The sequence below is a fragment of the Microcaecilia unicolor genome, chromosome 2 (assembly GCF_901765095.1).
Source record: "Microcaecilia unicolor chromosome 2, aMicUni1.1, whole genome shotgun sequence".
Taxonomy (NCBI): domain Eukaryota; kingdom Metazoa; phylum Chordata; class Amphibia; order Gymnophiona; family Siphonopidae; genus Microcaecilia; species Microcaecilia unicolor.
In genome coordinates, this window is record NC_044032.1 from 71,330,999 (window position 1) to 71,350,747 (window position 19,749).

General features: G+C 42.4%; 1 protein-coding gene across 2 annotated transcripts in view; it reads left to right on the forward strand.

Moving 5' to 3' along the window:
• UGT3A2 (UDP glycosyltransferase family 3 member A2) overlaps window positions 1-18,333 on the forward strand; it is a 47,484-nt gene extending 29,151 nt beyond the window's left edge. Inside the window, exons 4-8 of one of the 2 annotated variants that reach the window (XR_003940976.1) lie at window positions 1,626-2,160; window positions 3,713-3,944; window positions 10,639-10,858; window positions 17,388-18,139; window positions 18,176-18,333. Coding sequence is in view for 1 of the 2 variants with exons in the window: in XM_030193036.1 (XP_030048896.1) it covers window positions 1,626-2,160; window positions 3,713-3,944; window positions 10,639-10,858; window positions 17,388-17,661 (1,261 nt within the window). In the remaining variant the exon portion in view is untranslated. Of the gene's footprint in view, window positions 1-1,625; window positions 2,161-3,712; window positions 3,945-10,638; window positions 10,859-17,387 lie in introns of both variants that reach the window. The other variant, XM_030193036.1, reaches the window with a different exon arrangement.
• Window positions 18,334-19,749: the final 1,416 nt, after the last annotated feature.

A 19,749-nucleotide genomic window follows, 5' to 3' on the forward strand; every position in this document is an offset into this window, starting at 1 on the left:
CAGTTCATTCTTAGTTCTATTTCATCTTACAATAAATTATGGGGTCCTTTTATGAAGCTGCGTCAAAAGGGCATGCGCTGGTGTCGGCACATGGTTTTGATGTGTGCTGAGGCTCCCTTTTACCGCAGTGGGTAAAAGTCAGGTCTTTGTTTTTTTCGAGAAATGGCCATGTGTCAAGTGGTTCACTTGCTGCTCAGCCGTTTCAGGGGGAGCACTTACCACCACCCATTGAGGTATCAGTAAGGGCTTCCGCACTAACCCACTGGTAATCGGGTAGTGATTACCGCCAGGCAGGGCTTTTTTTGAGGGGGTATTTGGGGGTACTGAGTACCGGCACCTTTTTCCATTGTCTGCTAAAATTGACCCATAGTCCCAAGTTTTAATGAAAGAGCTTAGGCCCTACAGACCAATTCTGCCTCGTCATAGATTCTCTGGCCTGGCTATTGTGGGGTGGGTCCCTCAGTGATCACCCCACCCTTGGAGGGTGGCCTGGCATTTGAGTACCAGCACCTTTTACGGTAGAAAAAAATGCATTGCCGCTGGGTATGCACCGGCGCTACAAAAATTGAAATATTTTTGCAGCGTCAGAAATGGCAAATGCTGGAGAAAGGAATTACCACTGGTCTGATTAAGTAGCCCGGCAATACTTCTCTTTTAGTGAGCAGTAAACCTGTGCTGGGCTTACCACCACTTTGTAAAAGGGCCCCCATGTTTGTTTATTCAAATGTTGGTCTGTAATTTCATTTTGTAAGATGATAAATGGGTCAATCTGATATAGGAAGTTGAAAATAGAGTTTAGGTTATCTGTTTGCACAGAAAGACATGAAGTGAGAACAGAACACCATTCCATCCCATGCAGTCTTAGGCATGGCTGATGTAATTGCTACATTAACTGTGCAATTTTATTAATGTTGAGCCCCTAAGGAAACTGCTTACTGACAAGATATTTAGGGGCCCATTTACTAAGCTGTTGCAAAAAGTGGCATTAGCTCGCCCTTGGCATAGGTTTTTCCACATGCCAAAGCCATTTATGTCACAGCCACAAAATGGATGATTTCCCAATGTTTGTATTAATGGCCATGCACTAATGTTGCCATTAGCAAGTAGCAATTAAAAAAAAAAGTTACCACATAAACACTTACTGCCACCCATTTTGGGACGGTAAGACTCACGCAGTAATCCTGCGCTAACCAGTCAGTTCACGGTAATGTAGATGCATTAATTGATTAGTACAGGAATGCCCCCTGTCATGCCCCTCCAAAAGAAATAGAAACATTTTTTTTAACGTGGATTAGCGCTTGCTAAAACGGCACAAACCGCAGGACGCCTGAGCACATCCCACGGTGTGCCATTTTAAACTGTGTTAAGTGTGCGTTAGCACCTAAAACAGCTTCATTAAAAAAAAAAAACCCTTAGAAAGGAAAATATAAACCTTGAAGATGGAATGATGGTAGTGAACAGATCCATTCTGCATTTCTGGTAGGCAGTTACATTCATTCTGCATAATAATTGTCCGCTTTCTTCATATGATTTTTACTTCTCATGGATCTGTTCCCCCGTTTTAAATTCTGTTTGGTAGTTATTGACCCATAGGAAAACTAATTTGCTCTGTTTATTTTCCCCAGATTCACAACTGATGATTATATGGAATTTATGCGTCACTTAGCAGTCCAGTGTGATAGCATATTAAGCCAGTCCGATATCCTGAACTCTTTGAGGAATGAGAAGTTTGATATTGCAGTAATAGATGCATTTAACCCCTGCACTTTCCTGGTTGTAGAGAAGCTAGAATTACCGTTCATTGCCTTCTTTCATGGTCCGATTGTAAATGCTATCCAGATTGGCATTCCCAGTCCGCCGTCCTACGTTCCAGTGCCTCACACCCATCTTTCAGATCGAATGGATTTCTGGGGACGTGTAAAGAACTGCTTCAATTATTTCATGAGCCAGATAATAAATCTTCAAGCAGAAGCACAGTTTAACTCTGTTATCCAGGCGCATTTCCAGGCAGGATTGAGGCCTTCACTACCTGACCTGTACAACAAAGCAGAACTGTGGATTTATGTCACGGACTTCTCCATTGAATTTTCTCGCCCACTTCTTCCAAACACGATATGTATAGGAAGTTTACTTGTAAGACCGGCACAACCAGTTTCCCAAGTAAGAAACTTTAGCATTTTACTGTTCTTCTTTAATGTGATTATTTGTTGTTTCAGGCCATTAATATGCAATGTTTAAAGTAATTATGAAAAGATCCAGCATAAGTAAACTGGAGATAAATATGTTTCTCCGAGGACAAGCAGGCTGCTCACATGCCAGAGCCTTCTGGCGCATGTGCAGTGTGCACCGCGCATGTGCGCACTGATTTCCCGCCCGTCATGTGAGCGTGTTCCCTCGCTTTTCTTTTTTCCGTGTTGAGGTGCGGTAGCTTTTTATCTCCGCTCCTCTGAAGCCCAGGAAAAGAGCTGCCATACTTAGTCAGACCAAGAGTCCATCTTGCCCAGTATCCTGTTTCTAACAGTGCCAGTCCATGTCACAAGTACCTGGCAGAGTCCCAAGAAGTAGCAAGATTCCATGCTACTTAACCTCAGGGATAAGCAGTGGCTTTCCCCAGTTCTACCTACCCTATGGACTTTTTCTCCAGGAACTTGTCCAAATCATTCTTAAACCCAGTCACACTATCTACAGTACTTTTATCACCTGGTCTGACAATGAGTTCCAGAGTTTAACTATATGTTGCATGAAAAAATATTTTCTCTTATTTGCTACTAAATATGCTACTATGTAAGTCTATGGCGTGCCGCCTACTCTTTGTACTTTTGATGGAGTTAACAATGGATTCACATTTACCTGAGGACCTTTTCTTGGTTTGTACTCATCAGCCTCTCCCCTCTCATCATATACAATTCCTTAAGGGTTTTTTGCCCACCAGATGCATCATTCTGTATGTCTTCATATTAAAGTTTAACTCCCAAACGTCTGACCAGTCTTCTAGGTTTTGTAACATTCTTCATTTTGCATACTCCTTTAGGATGTCATCTGCAAAAAAGGTACATTTTCTCTTCTAAACACTCAGAAAATATATGTCATACAGAATCGGCCCCAGATCTTTCTGACATTGCAGGGCAGAGTATTGGAGTGACTGAAGGAAATAAGTCTGCTTATAAGTGCCTGTCTGTAATCTAGGAAGTATGTCCCACATGAGGTACATAGCCCCTTCATGATCCCCAATATTTTAGAGACACATGGTAGTAAGTTCATTGCAGAAATAGCAAGCAAAACTTGCTTCTTCCATTTTCAAACAATTAAATCAGAATGGACAGATTTCCTTCTGCCATTGCAAGGAAGTGAACTCGGCTTTCTTCCAAATGAATGCTGTTTACCACTACCCTGTCTTCTGTTTGTGAACCATTTTTTTAATCCAGTTGACCACCTTGGGAGCCACCCCAGGCTGATCAGTCTGCTTATAAACCTCTATGAGAAATTGTATCAAAGGCTTTGCTGAAATCCATGTACCCTACATCCAGTGTGTACCCTTTATCTGTGGTCACCCAGCCAAATAAATCAATCAATCAGTATCTGCCTTTAGTAAAACCGTGTTGCTTTTGGTTCTTGCAACCCACTGGAACTGTAAAAAAGTTATAGCTAATGTAGTTGAAAATCTGGCATCCTTCAAGGAAGTGAAATTTAATGTTTTTAATTCTTTATACAGGAACTTGAAGACTTCATCAGGCAGTCGGGAGAAGCTGGTTTCATTATTTTGACAATGGGTTCTATGTTGTCCTCCTTGGTACAATTGGACATTGTGAAGGAAATGAATGCTGGCTTTGCACATCTTCCCCAGAAAGTGATTTGGAGGTACCAGCCTTCTCAGTGGCCACAGGAGCTAAAATTGGCACCCAATGTAAAAATTGTGGAGTGGCTCCCTCAGAATGATCTGTTAGGTAAGACAGACTAGTCCAGATCTAGGAAGCAAGAATGAAGTTCAGACAGAAATGGCAGCTCTGACAACGATTAAGTTTTGCAATAATCGTGTTTGTGTGATAGTATATACTGTATAGTATCAATTTGCAAAAATGACAAACGTACATAGTTTTCTTCTTTTTATTTTCTTGTTTAGCATTTATTATTATATAGGGGGAGGGACGTAAAGAAAAAAACATCTATGTTCTAGATAGGCTGATATACCTAAGGAAAGCTTGAATGCAAGAAAAATGCTTTATTGACATCAATGTAACTGTCACATATAAAACAAAAGAACTATAACTATATTCAGAGCAACATAGATTTTATAGTGACCTCATCTGGAGTATTGTATCATAGTAACATAGTAATGGCAGATAAAGACCTGAACGGTCCCATCCAATCTGCCCAACAAGATAACCTCATTTTACATGGTATGTAATACTTTATATGTATATCCGAGTTTGATTTGCCCCTGCCTTTCTTAGGGCACAGTCTGTAGAAGTCTGTTCTGCACTGGTTTTATTCTCCAAATACCGGTGTCGCCACCCAATGTCCGCTAAGATTCCATAGATCCATTCATTCTAAACAGGATTCCTTTGTGCGTATCCCACGCATGTTTGAATTCCATTACCGTTTTGGAGGCCATATCACCAAAAGGATATAGACAGCCCAGAAAAGGGCTACAAAAATGATGCAGAGACTGCATGGAAAAGTCTATGAAATGAGACCTAAGAACCTAAATGTGAATACCCCAGGGGAGGAAGAGAGAGAAGAATTTGATAGGAGGAATTCTAGTACCTCAAATGTATAAATCATACATAAAGGGGTTGATATTCAAAACAATTTAAACACGTGTGCCTGCCTAGCGACAGATATTCAGTGGCAGAAAACCAGACAGTGCTGCTGAATATTGGCACTCACCTGCCATATTAGAAGTGGGTAGTGAAAGGCGGTACAGGGGAAGGGTCTTGGAGTTATGCCAATGCCAACATAGCTAACCAGGCATGTAGGACCACTTAAAAAGCAGTCCTAAATTTTTCCTGCTTAGCTAAGTGTCTATCGGCACCTTTATATAGCTTCCAGATCCCAGGCTGTAGAGTGCGATATCTTTCCCTCCCACCTGGAAATCTCTGATCACCATTCTCACCCACCACTAACCATTTTTCAAAGAAAAGGAAGTTCTAGAAATAGGATTTGTAATATGAAGCACAACATTAGAAAATATTTCTTTACAGAATGAGAATACCTGCATGGATTAGGTTTCTAGCAAAAGAGGTGGTGACGAAAACACTAACATTTATTATTACTGTACAGTGCCTTGAGTGAATTCTTTCAAAAAGGCAGTAAATAAATCTTAATCAAAAATAAGCACAGAGGATCCTTAACTGTGAAGAAGTGAAGGGAAACCCTGATATTAACTGGAATCTGTGCTGTATTGCAACAGGAAGTAAATTGGGCAGATTACATAAACCTTATGGGCCTCATCTGAGATCATGTTCTCTAGTTCTATAAATTTCATTATAACATCTCATCCTTTCAAGAGTATGTTTAGTGTAACACTGAAAAATATTATAATGAAAGAAGACTACAGAAAAAGTTCACCTTGTCAGGAAAATCACTAAACTACGCTATTCGATAATTCCACTGGAAGATGGTAAGTTAATAGCCTTTAAAGTCTTTTAAAGTCCTTGTACTTTAATAGATGTGGAGGGGTATAATCAATATGAGGTTCAAATGGCGAAATAGTAATCTAAAAATGCAAGTCCATAATGGAAGGAAGAACTAGACATTTTCCAATATATGAAAATACAGAAAAAAAAAGTTTAGAAAGAGGACACACATTCCCAGATAAAACGTCTTCACAAACTGAAAATACACTATGCGAAACGTGCAACGGCAGTACTGGTCCCTGTGTCGAGAAAATGTCCGTGGCAATGGCAGTTCATTCCCTCCACATGCAAAATGTGCATATTTGCCTCTGCACGTGGAGGAACGTTCCTCAGTAGTGTACATAGTCATGTCTTTGTACAGGGAGCCAAATTTCAGTGTGCCAGAGACAGAGCTCCTGTTCCTCCGGTGGTAGAATGAGGGGCTGCACATATCTGGACCCCCCTCCCCAGCATGCTGCCCCACGCAGCAGCTCACTAAAGTATATTGAATGACCCCAAGGCACATCTGGTTTATCCCACTGCTCAACCTCCACCTCCTCAGCAACAGTGCACATGCTCCACTGAAAGGCTGCCATGCCATCCTCTGTCCCCATGGTTACCTCAGCTCACACAGTACCTGTGCCTACGTAATTCATACCTACCCCTTCAACACCCCCCCCCCCCCCCTTGCCTCCAATCTGGCTCTTGCCATCTGTCACAGGCAACATGAGAAACATTGTACATGTTGTAAAAAATAATAAAATGTACGTGACGCCAAGAAGGCCTCTCACTTGAACCCTGTCTCCACCAAATTTGGTATACACCAGAACCTTGAATCACTCTGGTGCCAGTACAGGCACATCCGCAGAGAAGACCCTTCCCTAATCGGGTGCATGAGGAAGTGCCTCAGGGCCTTATGTAAGTAGCACAGACATAGCACCCCCTATAACAGCTCTGTCCCCAATCAAGGCCGGAGTGTACAGCTACCCTTGTTACAGTATGCCCACAACCCCATATCTACTACAATGTGTTGTAGCCAACCCCCAATCTATGAGATGACATGGAAAGGAAGGGGGGGGGGGGGAAGCCCTTTGGACAGCATCCTCCAGCAACCAATAGAAAAGTGCCCCTTGTGTCACACACACCCACCTAGCACATTGCAACAGGGGAAATAAAACACCCCAAACACCCACAGTGGGAACCAAACCCACATCTCCTGCATTCGCGCTTGCTCAGTTTCATTAAAACAAGTATGCACTGAGAAAAGCAGGGCAGGCAATGCGGCAAGACCAACGTGGGACAAATGCTTCAGCTGGCATCAAGGTCGGGACATCTGAAGTTGTGCTAGCATTTTAAACAGGATCTGCTAATGTAGAGCGTGTTCTAACATACACTGAGGATTAAATGTTTCTGCACTGGTTGCATGCAGTTGAAGTATCCATTTTATAATTGTAAATATTTTTAATATCAGTGGGTTCAACATGGCAGCATAAATATACATGTAGATGTAGGTATTTCCACACATACAGTACATGATTATTGGGCTCATTTTCAAAACAGAAAAATATTTAAAGTGGCATAAAGCAGCATTTGGACGTTTTTCTCACAAAAATGGCCAAATCTGTATTTTTAAAACCTATTTTTAGATGTTTTTCTTTGAAGTCTGTCAGAAATGCATCCAAATCTCAAGGGGGCGTATCAAGGACGTGTTCAGGGCAGGATTTGGGCATTCCTGTGACTTAGAGACATTTTTCAACCATAACGGAAGAAAACAAAAACGTCCAGGACTAAAACTAAGAAGTTTTGATCTAGATCTGTTTTTATAACGAATAAGGCACAAAAAGGTGCCCTAAATAACCAGATGACCACTGGAGGGAATCAGGGACCACCTCCCCTTATTCCCCCCAGTGGTCACTAACCTCCCCCCCCCCCCCCCCCCCCCCCAAAAATGTGATGAAAAATATTACTTGCCAGCCTCAGATGTTATACCCAGGTCCATTAGAACAGCATGCAGGTCCCTGGAGTAGTCTAGTGGTGGGTGCAGTGCACTGCAGACAGGTGAACCCAGGCTTCTACCTCCCCCTACCTGTTACACTTGTGGAGGAAACTGTGAGACCTCCAAAACTCACCAGAAACCCACTGTACCCACATATAGATGCCCCCTTCAGCCGTAAGGGCTACGGTACTGGTGTACAGTTGGAGGTAGTGGGTTTTGTGGGGTTCAGCAGACAAGGTAAGGGAGCAATGGTCAGATATGTACTTGGGAGTATCTTATTAAGTCCACTGCAGTGCCCCCTAGGGTGCCCTACTGCTTTCCTGGGATTTCAGGGGGACCAGTGTGTACTAAAAATTCTGGCTCCTCCTACATCCAAATGACTTGATTTTGTGAGTTTTGCACTTGGATGGTTTTTTTTTTTTTAAATGGACCAAAAAATAAAACATCCAAATCACAAAACCTTCTATCTTTGAAAACAAAACAGACGTTTTTGTTTTTTGAAAATTACCTTCTTTGCGATTCAAATTTTGGACGTTTTTTGCAAAACGTCAAAAGTCGGACTTAATGTCATATCGAAAATGTCCCTCCACGTCACCCAATTTTGAAACATACATGTGTACTTTTTCGAGTGCTGCCTCAGAGCCTGATAGTAGCACTTAGGGGTTGGGGGACGATGACGACAAAATACTGAGGGATTAAGGGGACAACCACTCTTAATCCCTTACAATAAAGTGCTGCATAAAGGAGCCACTTTCTCCAACCTAGACATATCCAACAGCAGGTGTAAAGCATGCATTTCCCTTCTGAAATAGGGAATGTACACGTATATTTTTGTCCAACCCTATTCCCCTTGCCAAATGCATTTATTTCTAAAGTCAGGATTTAGCCATATATCCAAATATATATATAAATGCCAGTTCATGCACATCTAGAATACAAACATGGATTCTAAAATAAACACTTTGGAGGGTATTTTCAATACGACATCCAAGTCCAATTTTGCTGAAAACCAGAATAATACCTAATATTTTTTGTTTCAAAAATCATTATTTTCCTGATGTGTTTGTGCTCAGTATGCATTCTTTAGGTACCATTTAAAAAAAAAAAAATGAACTAGAGAAAAACATACAAAAACAACCTGTGGCTGTATGGTACTAGACCTAGCAAACTGACCCCACGGTCATTCCAGCAGAGCAGAGGGGCAGCCTGGTGGTCAGTATAGTGGACTTCACATAAAGGGATCCAAGTACAAATCCCACCTTACCATCCATATTCTATATTGTGAGCCCTCCAGGAAAAACTAAAAATCTACTGTGCTAACTGTACACCACTACAGAAGCCCACGATGTCTATAGGTATCGTCTACCTATAGGTAGAGTTGGTATTTTGTGGGTTTTGAAAGGCTCATAATTTCCACCACAAGTGTACTAGTTAAGAGTAGGATATGGACCCTGGGTCCTTTTCTCTACAATCAACTGCACTGACCACTAGCATAGTCCTGGGACCAGGGCTGGTCTTAGGCAGGGGCGGCCGCACAGGGCCCCACACTCCTAGGGGCCCTGCATCTCTGGCACATCTGTCCTCCTGTCTCGTAACAACTCCCTGCTCTGTACCCTAATGTGCATCTACATTGCAGTACAGAGCATCAGGCTGTGGCAGCTATTTTCATATCCCGTCAGCTGCCGAGCCCAGAGCCTCCTTGCTGTTGTGTCCCGCCCTCTTTTGATGTCTCTTCCTGCTTCTGCAAGGGCAGGATGCAGCAGCAAGGAGGCTCTGGGCTCGTCAGCTGTCGGGATATAAAAATCGCTGCCGCTGTCTGCCACTTTCTACTGAAATGTGGTGGATGCACATCAAGGTACGGGGTGAGGTGGGGTTCCAAGAGCTCTAAACCTCCTTTTAAACTTTGATAAATTTTGGCTTATGGTGGTGGGTGCAGGCAGGGGGAGCACAGAGGGGTGGGGTAGGGGGTCCCACTGAACTGGTCTGCACAGGGCCCTGCAATTGCTAAGACCGGCCCTGCCTGGGACCAGCCTGCAGCTCTGATAGGAATGGCCATATTATCTGAAGCTGTCACAGCTGGTAAGTACTGACACTGCAGGGTGGGAGGATGGCAGTGACCACTGGGGGGTTAAGGGGAGTGTCATGCCTTGATTCCTCCAGTGGTCAGCTGGTTAGTTAGGGCACTTTTTAGCAGGGGCGTAGCCAGACACCCAATTTTGGGTGGGCCTGGGCCCAAGATGGGTGGGCAGAACTCCAGCTTGTCACACAAGTAATTTGGTCTCTCGCCTGCATGCCATATGGTCTCTCAAACATCCCCCTCCCCCACATACCTTTTAAAAAGCAGATTTTCACTGGCAACGAGCAGCAACTAATACACAGTGCTCATGTTGGCCCCACAGCCTTCCCTCTGATGCAACTTTCTGTTTCTGCATAAGCAGGGATACATCAGAGGGAAGGCTGCAGGGCCGGTGCGAACAGTATGTATCAGTCGCTGCTTGTAGCAGGCAAAGATCTGCTATTTAAAAGGTATGCAGGAGGGACAGTTGGGAGTTTTCGGCTGGTGGGGCTTGGGAATCCCTGCCAGCCACATTAGAGATATGCTGCTATTAGGTGGGCCTGAACCCAAAGTGGATGGGCCTGGGCCCACCCTTGGCTACGCCACTGCTTTTTAGTGACTTAGCATGATTGAAAGAGGTACAGATAAAAGGTTCCAATTTTGCCCTAGACGTTTTTATCTTGTTCTGTTATCCCTGAAAAATGTCCAAATTCTGGGCCCACCCTTAACATGCTCCCTTGCAATTTAGAAAAACTGCAGAAAAAACAAGTCTCAAATCTTGAGTTTCAAAAAAATCATGACTAGGACGCGTTTTCCCGTGAAAAACATCCACCTGCCGCTTTGTGCCACTTTTGGACGTTTTTCTCTTTTGAAACTGAGCGCTATAGTGGAATTGCTCTTTAAAAAAAAAAAAAAAATCAATGTCTTGAAATTTCAGATGCTCTCATGACCTATCTTCTGCTTTCATCCAGGCCATCCGAAAGCTCGTCTTCTGGTTACTCATGGTGGGCTAAACAGTTTAATGGAAGCGATCTACCATGGAGTTCCTGTCTTGGGTATTCCTCTTTTTGCAGATCAGTCTGACAACATGATCCGAATTGAAGCAAAACAAATAGGAATATCACTTCCACCATACCAGCTTACAGCGGACAGATTTGCCAAAGCAATGAGGCAAATCCTAGAAGATGCTAGGTGTGTACTACTGTTCAGAGCGTGGCTAAAGAGCTGGTTTTACTTTCAATTAAACATGACTAGCCAGACGGCCCTGGTAGTTCTCAGCAGTGCTGTGCACTCCATTTTGAAGATGAAAGGTTGATTCTTGACCTGACCTTTGCTCCTTAAGCTAGTCAGAGCCAACAGTGCTGCAGAGGGAGTGTTCATAGCCACTGGGTCAAGTAATCTCAGATATCACAAAATGGTACACCTAGCAACCAGCTTCATACTGGATGTAAGAGGAATATGTGGTTGCTGTGGAAGGGCAGACAATGAGCCATTTGGTACTTATCTACCATCATGTTTCTATATGAGCTGTGGCATCTGGCTAGAGATCATTGCTTCAGTGAGTGGGCTACACACAAGGATAGAATGATTTAAATTAAGGAAACAAATGTGGATAGAGGTCTTCCCAACTGAGCTGGAAATCCAAAGGAGAGGAAAGAAATTGCTAGGCCAAATAACTAGTCAGTCCACAACAATGCACAAAGGGCTCTCAAGAGTGGAACAAGTGTACTTTAATAGTGACTGGCATGGGCCGTGTTTCAGCATAACAAATGTCTGCCTTGGGTTAGTTCAAGGTACACAAAGTGCATGAATATTCAAATCAAAGGGCATATGTAGTGATCTGCTCAGAGACATTGCAAACAAGAGTCTGGAGCAGAGTAAAACACCAAGCAATCGCTTGAACTGACCTCTGAGGCAGGTGTTTGTTACGCCAAAACCTGGCCCATGTCGCGTTACCATCAAAGTACACTTGTTCCACTCTTTGAGAGCCCTTTGTGCTTTTTTTCTGGATTGTTTGGTTTGTATAGTCTGACCCTCTCCGTTGTCTGTTAGGCCAAATAACTAGTCACCAGCTTTACATCAAGTTAAACACATTTTGTTTTTATTTTTGTGATATCTTTATTGAAAAAAATAAGTTGGCAAAGGCAATAGCTACAATACAGATTGCTAAGTAGGTAATAGCTGATAGAAAATAATCATAAATATCAACTATCACTTAACTTGTTTATATAGTTTCATTCTAAAACTCAATACTACCCATCAGTTTGTGTCAAACAAAAAAAAAAAAAAAAAGGAGGATGTAAACCAACTGAAAAATGCAACACTAAAAACTAACCTGTTTAAAGAGGCATACCGTAATGGACATAACACAACACTTCCGCTGTACGATTCCTTAGTGTGGTTGTGCCACAAGAACTTTATCTTACCACAACCTCACTTTGTATTTGTAACGCCTCTCCGGTACTATGTAAGCCACATTGAGCCTACAAATAGGTGGGAAAATGTGGGATATAAATGTAACAAATAATAATAATAATAAAAGTGAAATACAGAACTCTACTTGATCACCAAAATATACAAAAAGATCATGGCACCCAGAATACCGGTAATCAACATGCCCCAAGTCAACCCACCCTGCACTATACAATCCCGTTCTTATTCCCCAAAGATCCTTAGAAGTGTTTGCCACACTAGTACAAATGTAGCTTGTTGGTGAAGCTGAGTAAGTCTTTTTTTTTTTCCATTTTGTGTATGTACAAGTGGCAGGTTAACCCGTTTCCAACAAGAAGGCAAAGTAAGCTTGGCCACATTTAAGCACTGCTTTCTCAAAAAGCGCTATGCTGGTTTAAGACAGGTAACCTCGCGTCCAGTAAGTATACTCCTGGCTTCCAAGGGAGGACCACCCTACTACTACTACTATTTAGCATTTTTATAGCACTACAAAGCGTACGCAGCGCTGCACAAACATAGAAGAAAGACAGTCCCTGCTCAAAGAGCTTACAATCTAATAGACAAAAAATAAAGCAAGCAAATCAATTAATGTGTAGAGGAAAGAGGAGAGGAGGGTAGGTGGAAGCGAGTGGTTACAAGTCAAAAGCAATGTTAAAGAGGTGGGCTTTCAATCTAGATTTAAAGATGGTCAAGGATGGGGGCAAGACGTAGGGGCTCAGGAAGTTTATTCCAGGCGTAGGGTGCAGTGAGACAGAAGGAGCGAAGTCTGGAGTTGGCAGTAGTGGAGAAGGGAACAGATAAGAAGGATTTATCCATGGAACGGAGTGCACGGGAAGAGGAGTAGGGAAGGACGAGTGTGGAGAGATACTGAGGAGCAGCAGAGTGAATACATTTATAGGTTAGCAGAAGAAGTTTAAACAGGATGCAAAAACGGATAGGGAGCCAGTGAAGCGACCTGAGAGGGGTAGTATGAGTAAAGTGACCCTGGCGGAAGACGAGACGGGCAGCAGAGTTTTGAACCGACTGGAGAGGTGACTAAGTGGGAGGCCAGCAAGAAGCAGATTGCAGTAGTCTAAATGAGAGGTGACAAGGGTGTGGATGAGGGTTCACCTCCACCATCCAGGTTATTGGAAATTGTACAACTCTCCAATAGGTGTGAGTCTTCGGGTACACACACCAAATATGAAACATGGCATCCCGTTCCCCACACTGTTGCCAGCATTGGTCCAAGAGGCTTCGGAAGGAGTGAGCCAACCATACTAGTGATGCAACATTTTTCAGCACATGTTCAATCTAAGTCCCTCTGCCACCTTGCTCTGAGACAGCAACAGAGGATACCAGCTCTGAAGGAATTTATAAAGAATTGATATTAAATGTTCGATAGGAGATTTTGCCTCACACTAACAGTTCAAGCAGACCAGAATGTGAGCAGTTCAACTAGGCCCATATCTCCCTGCTTCATATAAAATGTGCCACTTGAAGATACGCATAATGGTGGGTAGCTGGAATATGACAATCCTCTTATGTAGCAAAGGTATCCAATTCACCATCCTCATAAATTTGACCTATTGCACATAGACCCAAATTATAAGCAACATTTTATTCCCCCCTCATAATATGTAGCCCAAATATTTTTTAATGTGGCATTGCTACCGATGAAGCTAAAATGTTATGCTAGCAAGATAAAGTTATAGATATTTATGGGTCAGTTTTCAAAAGGTTTAAGCTCCTAATTTTGAAAGTTAAACTCCTAATTTGGTCTCTTTAAAAATATAGTGATGCTCTGCCATAATAGCTTAACTCTGTGTACTGTAATACCATATTATATGAGGAAAGGGATTTTGAGGGGGTTAATAGTAAAGCATATGATGCAGATGGAACTGTTAGTATAACTGCTGTTTGTACGGTATTCGTTCTGTTCTTCATCAATAAAAATGAGTTAAACATATGAGGAAAGGGATTTTTTTTCCTCACAGTGATAAACAACCTTATGTGTAATCTTTAAGGGAGAAAAGGTAACAGCCCCTTCCCTCCAGCACCCATCTTTCCACTCAACCACATAGCCCTGTAATAATTCTAAATAGCCAGTAATACTAGCATGGCTGTTGCCCAAATATCTGACCTTCTGTGTGTAAATTATTTTTTTTTTAAATAACCCATCTGGTCTGCACAGTTAAGCTACCCATACTGTTAAGGATATATATATCCCAGCTGCCAGCCACAGAACAGACTTTTTTGTTTTATTTAAGATTTTAAAATGTTATATTCCAATATATACAATAAAGAAAAGCAACCACTACAGAAGTTAACTTAGTTTTCCTTCTTTTTACTTTACATCTTCTAAGCCCACATCACAAGACAAAAAAAAAAATCATTCATATAAGCAAAATATAAAAAAACACAAGGAATAATACATTCCCAAAATGACAAATTAAACAGTCCTCCAAATTATTTTTATTTTTGCTACATTTGTACCCCGCGCTTTCCCACTCATGGCAGGCTCAATGCGGCTTACATATTATATACAGGTACTTATTTGTACCTGGGGCAATGGAGGGTTAAGTTACTTTTTAACAACCAGGGAAACTGCAGGAAAACAAAAACACTAAGGCAGCAATTCTGTAACTTACTACTACTATAAATCACTTGCTGCCAATGGCATACCCAGGGCAGAGCAAAGAGTGCAGTCCATCCCGGGTGTAGGCAGTAAGGAGGTGCACTGAGCAGTGTGAGGCTGTCAGCTCTGCCAGTCATCTGCCTCCTCTGATGTCAATGTCTGTTCCAGGGCAGGGCACAAGCAGAGTCGACAGCTGCATGACTGCTCAGTGCAACCTTTTGCTGCTTGGAGGGAGGCAGTAGTGGGCGGTGATGCGTCTGGAGGAGGGGGTGTTGTGCTCCAGCAACCAAGCTAGGTACGCCACTGGACGCCTCACAACATCGGTGCACCATGAAGCCATTATACCATATTGGCATAAACTTGAATTAGCATGCCTAAATTTAGGTGTGCTCCAAAAACTGTCATACAAGTTACTAAATAATCAAGTCCTTTATTAAAAAAAGAAGGGGGGGGGGGGGGGGAAGTCATCAGAGGCTCAGCATACTGTCTCTAATTAAAGACAACATTTCTGCGAGTGAGCTTCCTCATTAGTCTCAAAAAACCTCCCAGTCACTTCTTTATTATTGCATTATTTTTCACAGTTTTTTTTAAGGCTTTTTAACTTTTTATATCAATTTCAAAATATCTTCATAATTCAACTATGCGTCGACTTTTCTGACTGAAGTATGAAGCAGCTAGGACACTTATCTTAAAGTTCTCACAGGTTCACTCAACAGAGCGCCTCTTTCACATAACGCTTCCTCAGGAGCTGAACTGTTACCCATCTTTTTTAATAACTGACTTGGTTAGCCAGTAACTTGTATGATAGTGTATGGAGTATTCCTATTAGCAAATTTATTGCTTATATACATAGTTAAGCATAAAGTTAGGTGTGACCATTTACACCAGGTCAATGGCAAGGGTAAGTGGGCACACCTAAGTGCACCATGCAAAGCACACAGGGGGAGATTCTATATATAGCACCTGGAAAATCCACATGAAAATCATTTTCACCTAAGCGTATTCTATAAGATTTAGGCGTAGTATATAGAATACGCTTAGTTGATATACCAGCGGCTAAAACTACATGCATTCATTTACACCAACGAAAACATGGCGGAAATCCCTGCGCATAGATTTAGGTGGACTGGGCCATATTCTATAACAACGCATGTAAATTTGAGAATGCTAATGAAACGCCCATTTCCCCACCCATAGCCATACCCCTTTTGCCTGTGTGCATTAGAATTTAGGCGCAATGAGTTACAGCATACACTTAGCGAGTTATGCGCGTAAATTCTAATTGCCAATTAGTGCTCATTATTGCTTGTTAAGTGCCGTTAACACTGATTGATTTGTTAAGCCAATTAAGTTATGTGCATTGTTATGGAATTTGTATATAGAATCCGGCAGACAACTTGCAGTATTCATGTCACACATGTTGGAAATTTGCTCATGCCTCTCCCATGATCTGCCCATGTAGATGTCGTCCCCCTTTGCAGTTATGTGCTAAAATACCACATAGTGCACTCACCTGCACAAGGCATCCATTTCTAGAATTAGCCTTTTAAAATTTCTACTGTGCCCTTAGAAAGAAATCTTTCAAGGTCATTGGCCCCCTATTACCTTGTATTGTAAGCCACACTGAGCCCGCAAAAAGGTGGGAAAATGTGGGATACAAATGCAATAAAATAAATAAATAAATAAACTTCAGAATTCTTTATTAATTTATAATACTAATAATCTGTTGGTCTTTAATCTGTAACTACACTTGATTCTGTTCAGGTGAATGGCATGTTCCACTGCTTAAAGCTGTGACTCTCACAAAATTAGGAAGTTAAATTGGTATACAGGTGCTTCAGCATATTCATCTGCAATTGGATAACATTATCTTTCTAGGAAGATGAGATAAAATGCACAAGACTATACCAAAAATCCTTCCTGATATCAAGGTTACATTGTTAGTAAAAAGGAAATAATAATTTTTTCTCCCCATTTGGACTTCAGCTCAATGGAAAGGGGCTCCATTAGCTTACAGCAGTAACTAAGTTCCCTCTCCCAGCTTACTTACCTTACTCATTGTGCTGATTGTTTCTTGGCCAGGGACCACACACACCAGGCATCTTGCTGAACATCCTGGGATCACAGGTCCTAAATCTGGCCACTAAGTGGCACTTGGGTGATGGTTGAGATCCCCCCCCCCCCCCCCCCCCCAATTACACTACTTTTCTACACCATATACAATCATGACCAGCTTTGAGAGCAGAGGCCTGGCTCAGGAAATGAACACAGGTGCTCTATGACAGCACACAGTACTTACAATTAGGTCACCAGACTGGCCTAAAGAAGTCCCTTTCAGAGACGAGGAAGAACAGAGTTGTTATCCTTAGCCTGATTCATCAAGATCTTTCTCCACAGAGACTGAAATGCAAAATAAGACATGGAACATTTGGCTGATTCAGTAACAGTGATGTCCAAACTAGGAATTAATGAATGCTACATTACATAAGCACTAACAGCCATTTCCTAAACCATTACTGTCTCCAGTGAGTGGTTCATTCCTTAACTGGTTGATAGTGGATTCAATCTGTTCTTTGTATATTCTTTAAGTCAAACAAATACTGTAGGCTGAAAGCGGGGAGGCTGTTACTTTTTGTTTTTTCTCTTGCCCAGGTACAAGACAGCAGCAAAGGCTCTCCAAAAAATTCGCCAGTCATACCCATTTGCGCCAGAGGAACAGCTCATTAGATGGGTGGAACACATCATCCTCTCAGGTGGAGGTGCCCACCTGCGCCCATATGGCTCTCAGCAGCCTTGGTATCAACAGTATTTGCTGGATGTGGCTTTGTTTTTAACTGCATCCTTTATACTGGTTGTTTACTGTTGTGTAAAGCTAGTAAAAATTATTTTAAAGGTAATCTACCCTGGAAAACTTAAACAAACTTAAGTTACCACTAAAAATATTCATTGTAAGTAACAGAGCACAAAATGGCATCAAACTGACTTCACTAATGTAATTGCACAATAACTGTTCATATTGCAGTTCATCTTTATTTGATATACTAACACTCAAACTGAAGTATTTAAGCAGTTTACAATCCAAAAGAATTGGGGGTTTAGAAGAGGCCAGACACAATGAATGACCTAGTTTGCATGATATTCTCAATAATTTACGAGACTGGTGATATCAATTAAGAAATAAAAGAAGGGGAGGGGTGAAAGCAGTGGCATAGCCACAAGTGGACCTGGGCCCACCCACTTTGGACTCGGGCCCACCCAAAATTCTAGCACCCTTGTTATGGCTGATGAAGATTCCCTAGCCCCACCAACTGCAGAGGTCCTCCAGCAAGAAAGGCTACCTTTCCTACTTGCTCTAGCCAGCAGCACTGTGTATGTGCTGCCATCGCACTGGCCTCCCCCTAATTGTACAGTCTAGAAATGTTAAGTAGTAGTAGTAGTAGTGCACATGCTTAATTTTCACACGTGCATGAAAACTGAGTAGGTATGAGGGGGCAGGGCAATGGCAGCATGTGCACAGTGCATCCGGCTGGAACAAGGAGAGGGCGCTGTTCTTGCCTCCAGAGGACCTCTGTAGCTGTTCAGGTAATGTTTTTTTTTTGGGGGGGGGGGGGGGGGAAGGAAGTGAGTGATATAACATGGAGAGGCATTTTCGAAAGAAACATCTAAATCAGAATTTGGATGTTTTACAAAGATGTCCAAATTCCGAACAAGAAAGAAGGTCATTTTAGAAAAAGATGGATGTCTATCTTTTGCGTTCAAAAATACTATGGATGTCCTGCGATTTGGACATTTTGTGATTTGGATGTCTTTGTTTTTCGGCCATTTTTGAAGAAAAAAAAAAGTCCAAGGGTAAAACATCCAAAAATCAAGCCATTGGGACGTAGGAGGAGCCAGCATTTTTAGTAGACTGGTCCCCCTGACACCCCAGGACAGCAGTAGGGCACCCTAGGGGGCACTACAGTGGACTTCATAAAATGCTTCCAGGTACACATCTCACCATTGCTCCCTTACCTTGTCTGGTGAGCCCCCCCAAAACCCACTACCCTCAACTGTACACCACTATCACAGCCCTTGCAGGTGAAGGGGCACCTATATGTGGATACAGTGGGTTTCTGGTGAGTTTTGGAGGGCTCACAGTTTCTTGCACAAGTGAACAGGTAGTGGGGGCATGGGCCTGGGTCCACCTGTCTGAAGTGCACTGCACTAAACTACTCCAGGGACCTGCATGCTGCTGTAATGGACCTGAGTATGATATCTGAGGCTGGCAAGTAATGGTCTTCAACATAATTTTTGGGGGGTAGGAGGGGGTTAGTGACCACTGGGGGAGTAAGGGGAGGTCATCCCCGATTCCCTCCAGTAGTCATCTGGTACACCTTTTTGTGTCTTTTTCATAATAAAAACAGGTCTAGCTCAAAACGTCTAAGTTTTAGTGCTGGACATTTTTGCTTTGTTCCATTATGGATGAAAGATGTCCAAATCTTAGGAACGTCCAAGTCCCACCTTGAACACGCACCTGATACGCCCCCTTGAGATTTGGATGTCCTTCTGATGGACATCCGTGCTGACTTATGTCACTTTTTGGACATCTCTTTCAAAAATGAGCCGGATAGTAACATAGTAAGTGATGGCAGATAAAGACCTGAATGGTCCTTCAAGTCTGCCCAATAGTCACATTCATTATCAATTCAAGATTAAATCAGCAATGAACACATACAAACTATATGTTCCCACCCAAAATGTGAGATCTGGCTATGCTTCTGGGTGAAAGGAAAAAAAAAAAAAGGATAATACAACTCATGGAAAATGGTGGAGTATAAGTGGAAGGGGGGGGGGGGGGGGGGGGAAGGGTCAGGACCAGGTGCCCCCACCCAGAAGGCAAAATTTAGTCGCATGGAAATTCCTTGACAAAGTAATAGGTCTTTAGTGTTTGCTTGAATTTTTTTAAAGGAAGGAGCAAGGTTAATATACAAAGAGCCGATTCCAAAGTGAAGGAGTGACCACCTTAAAACAAGTA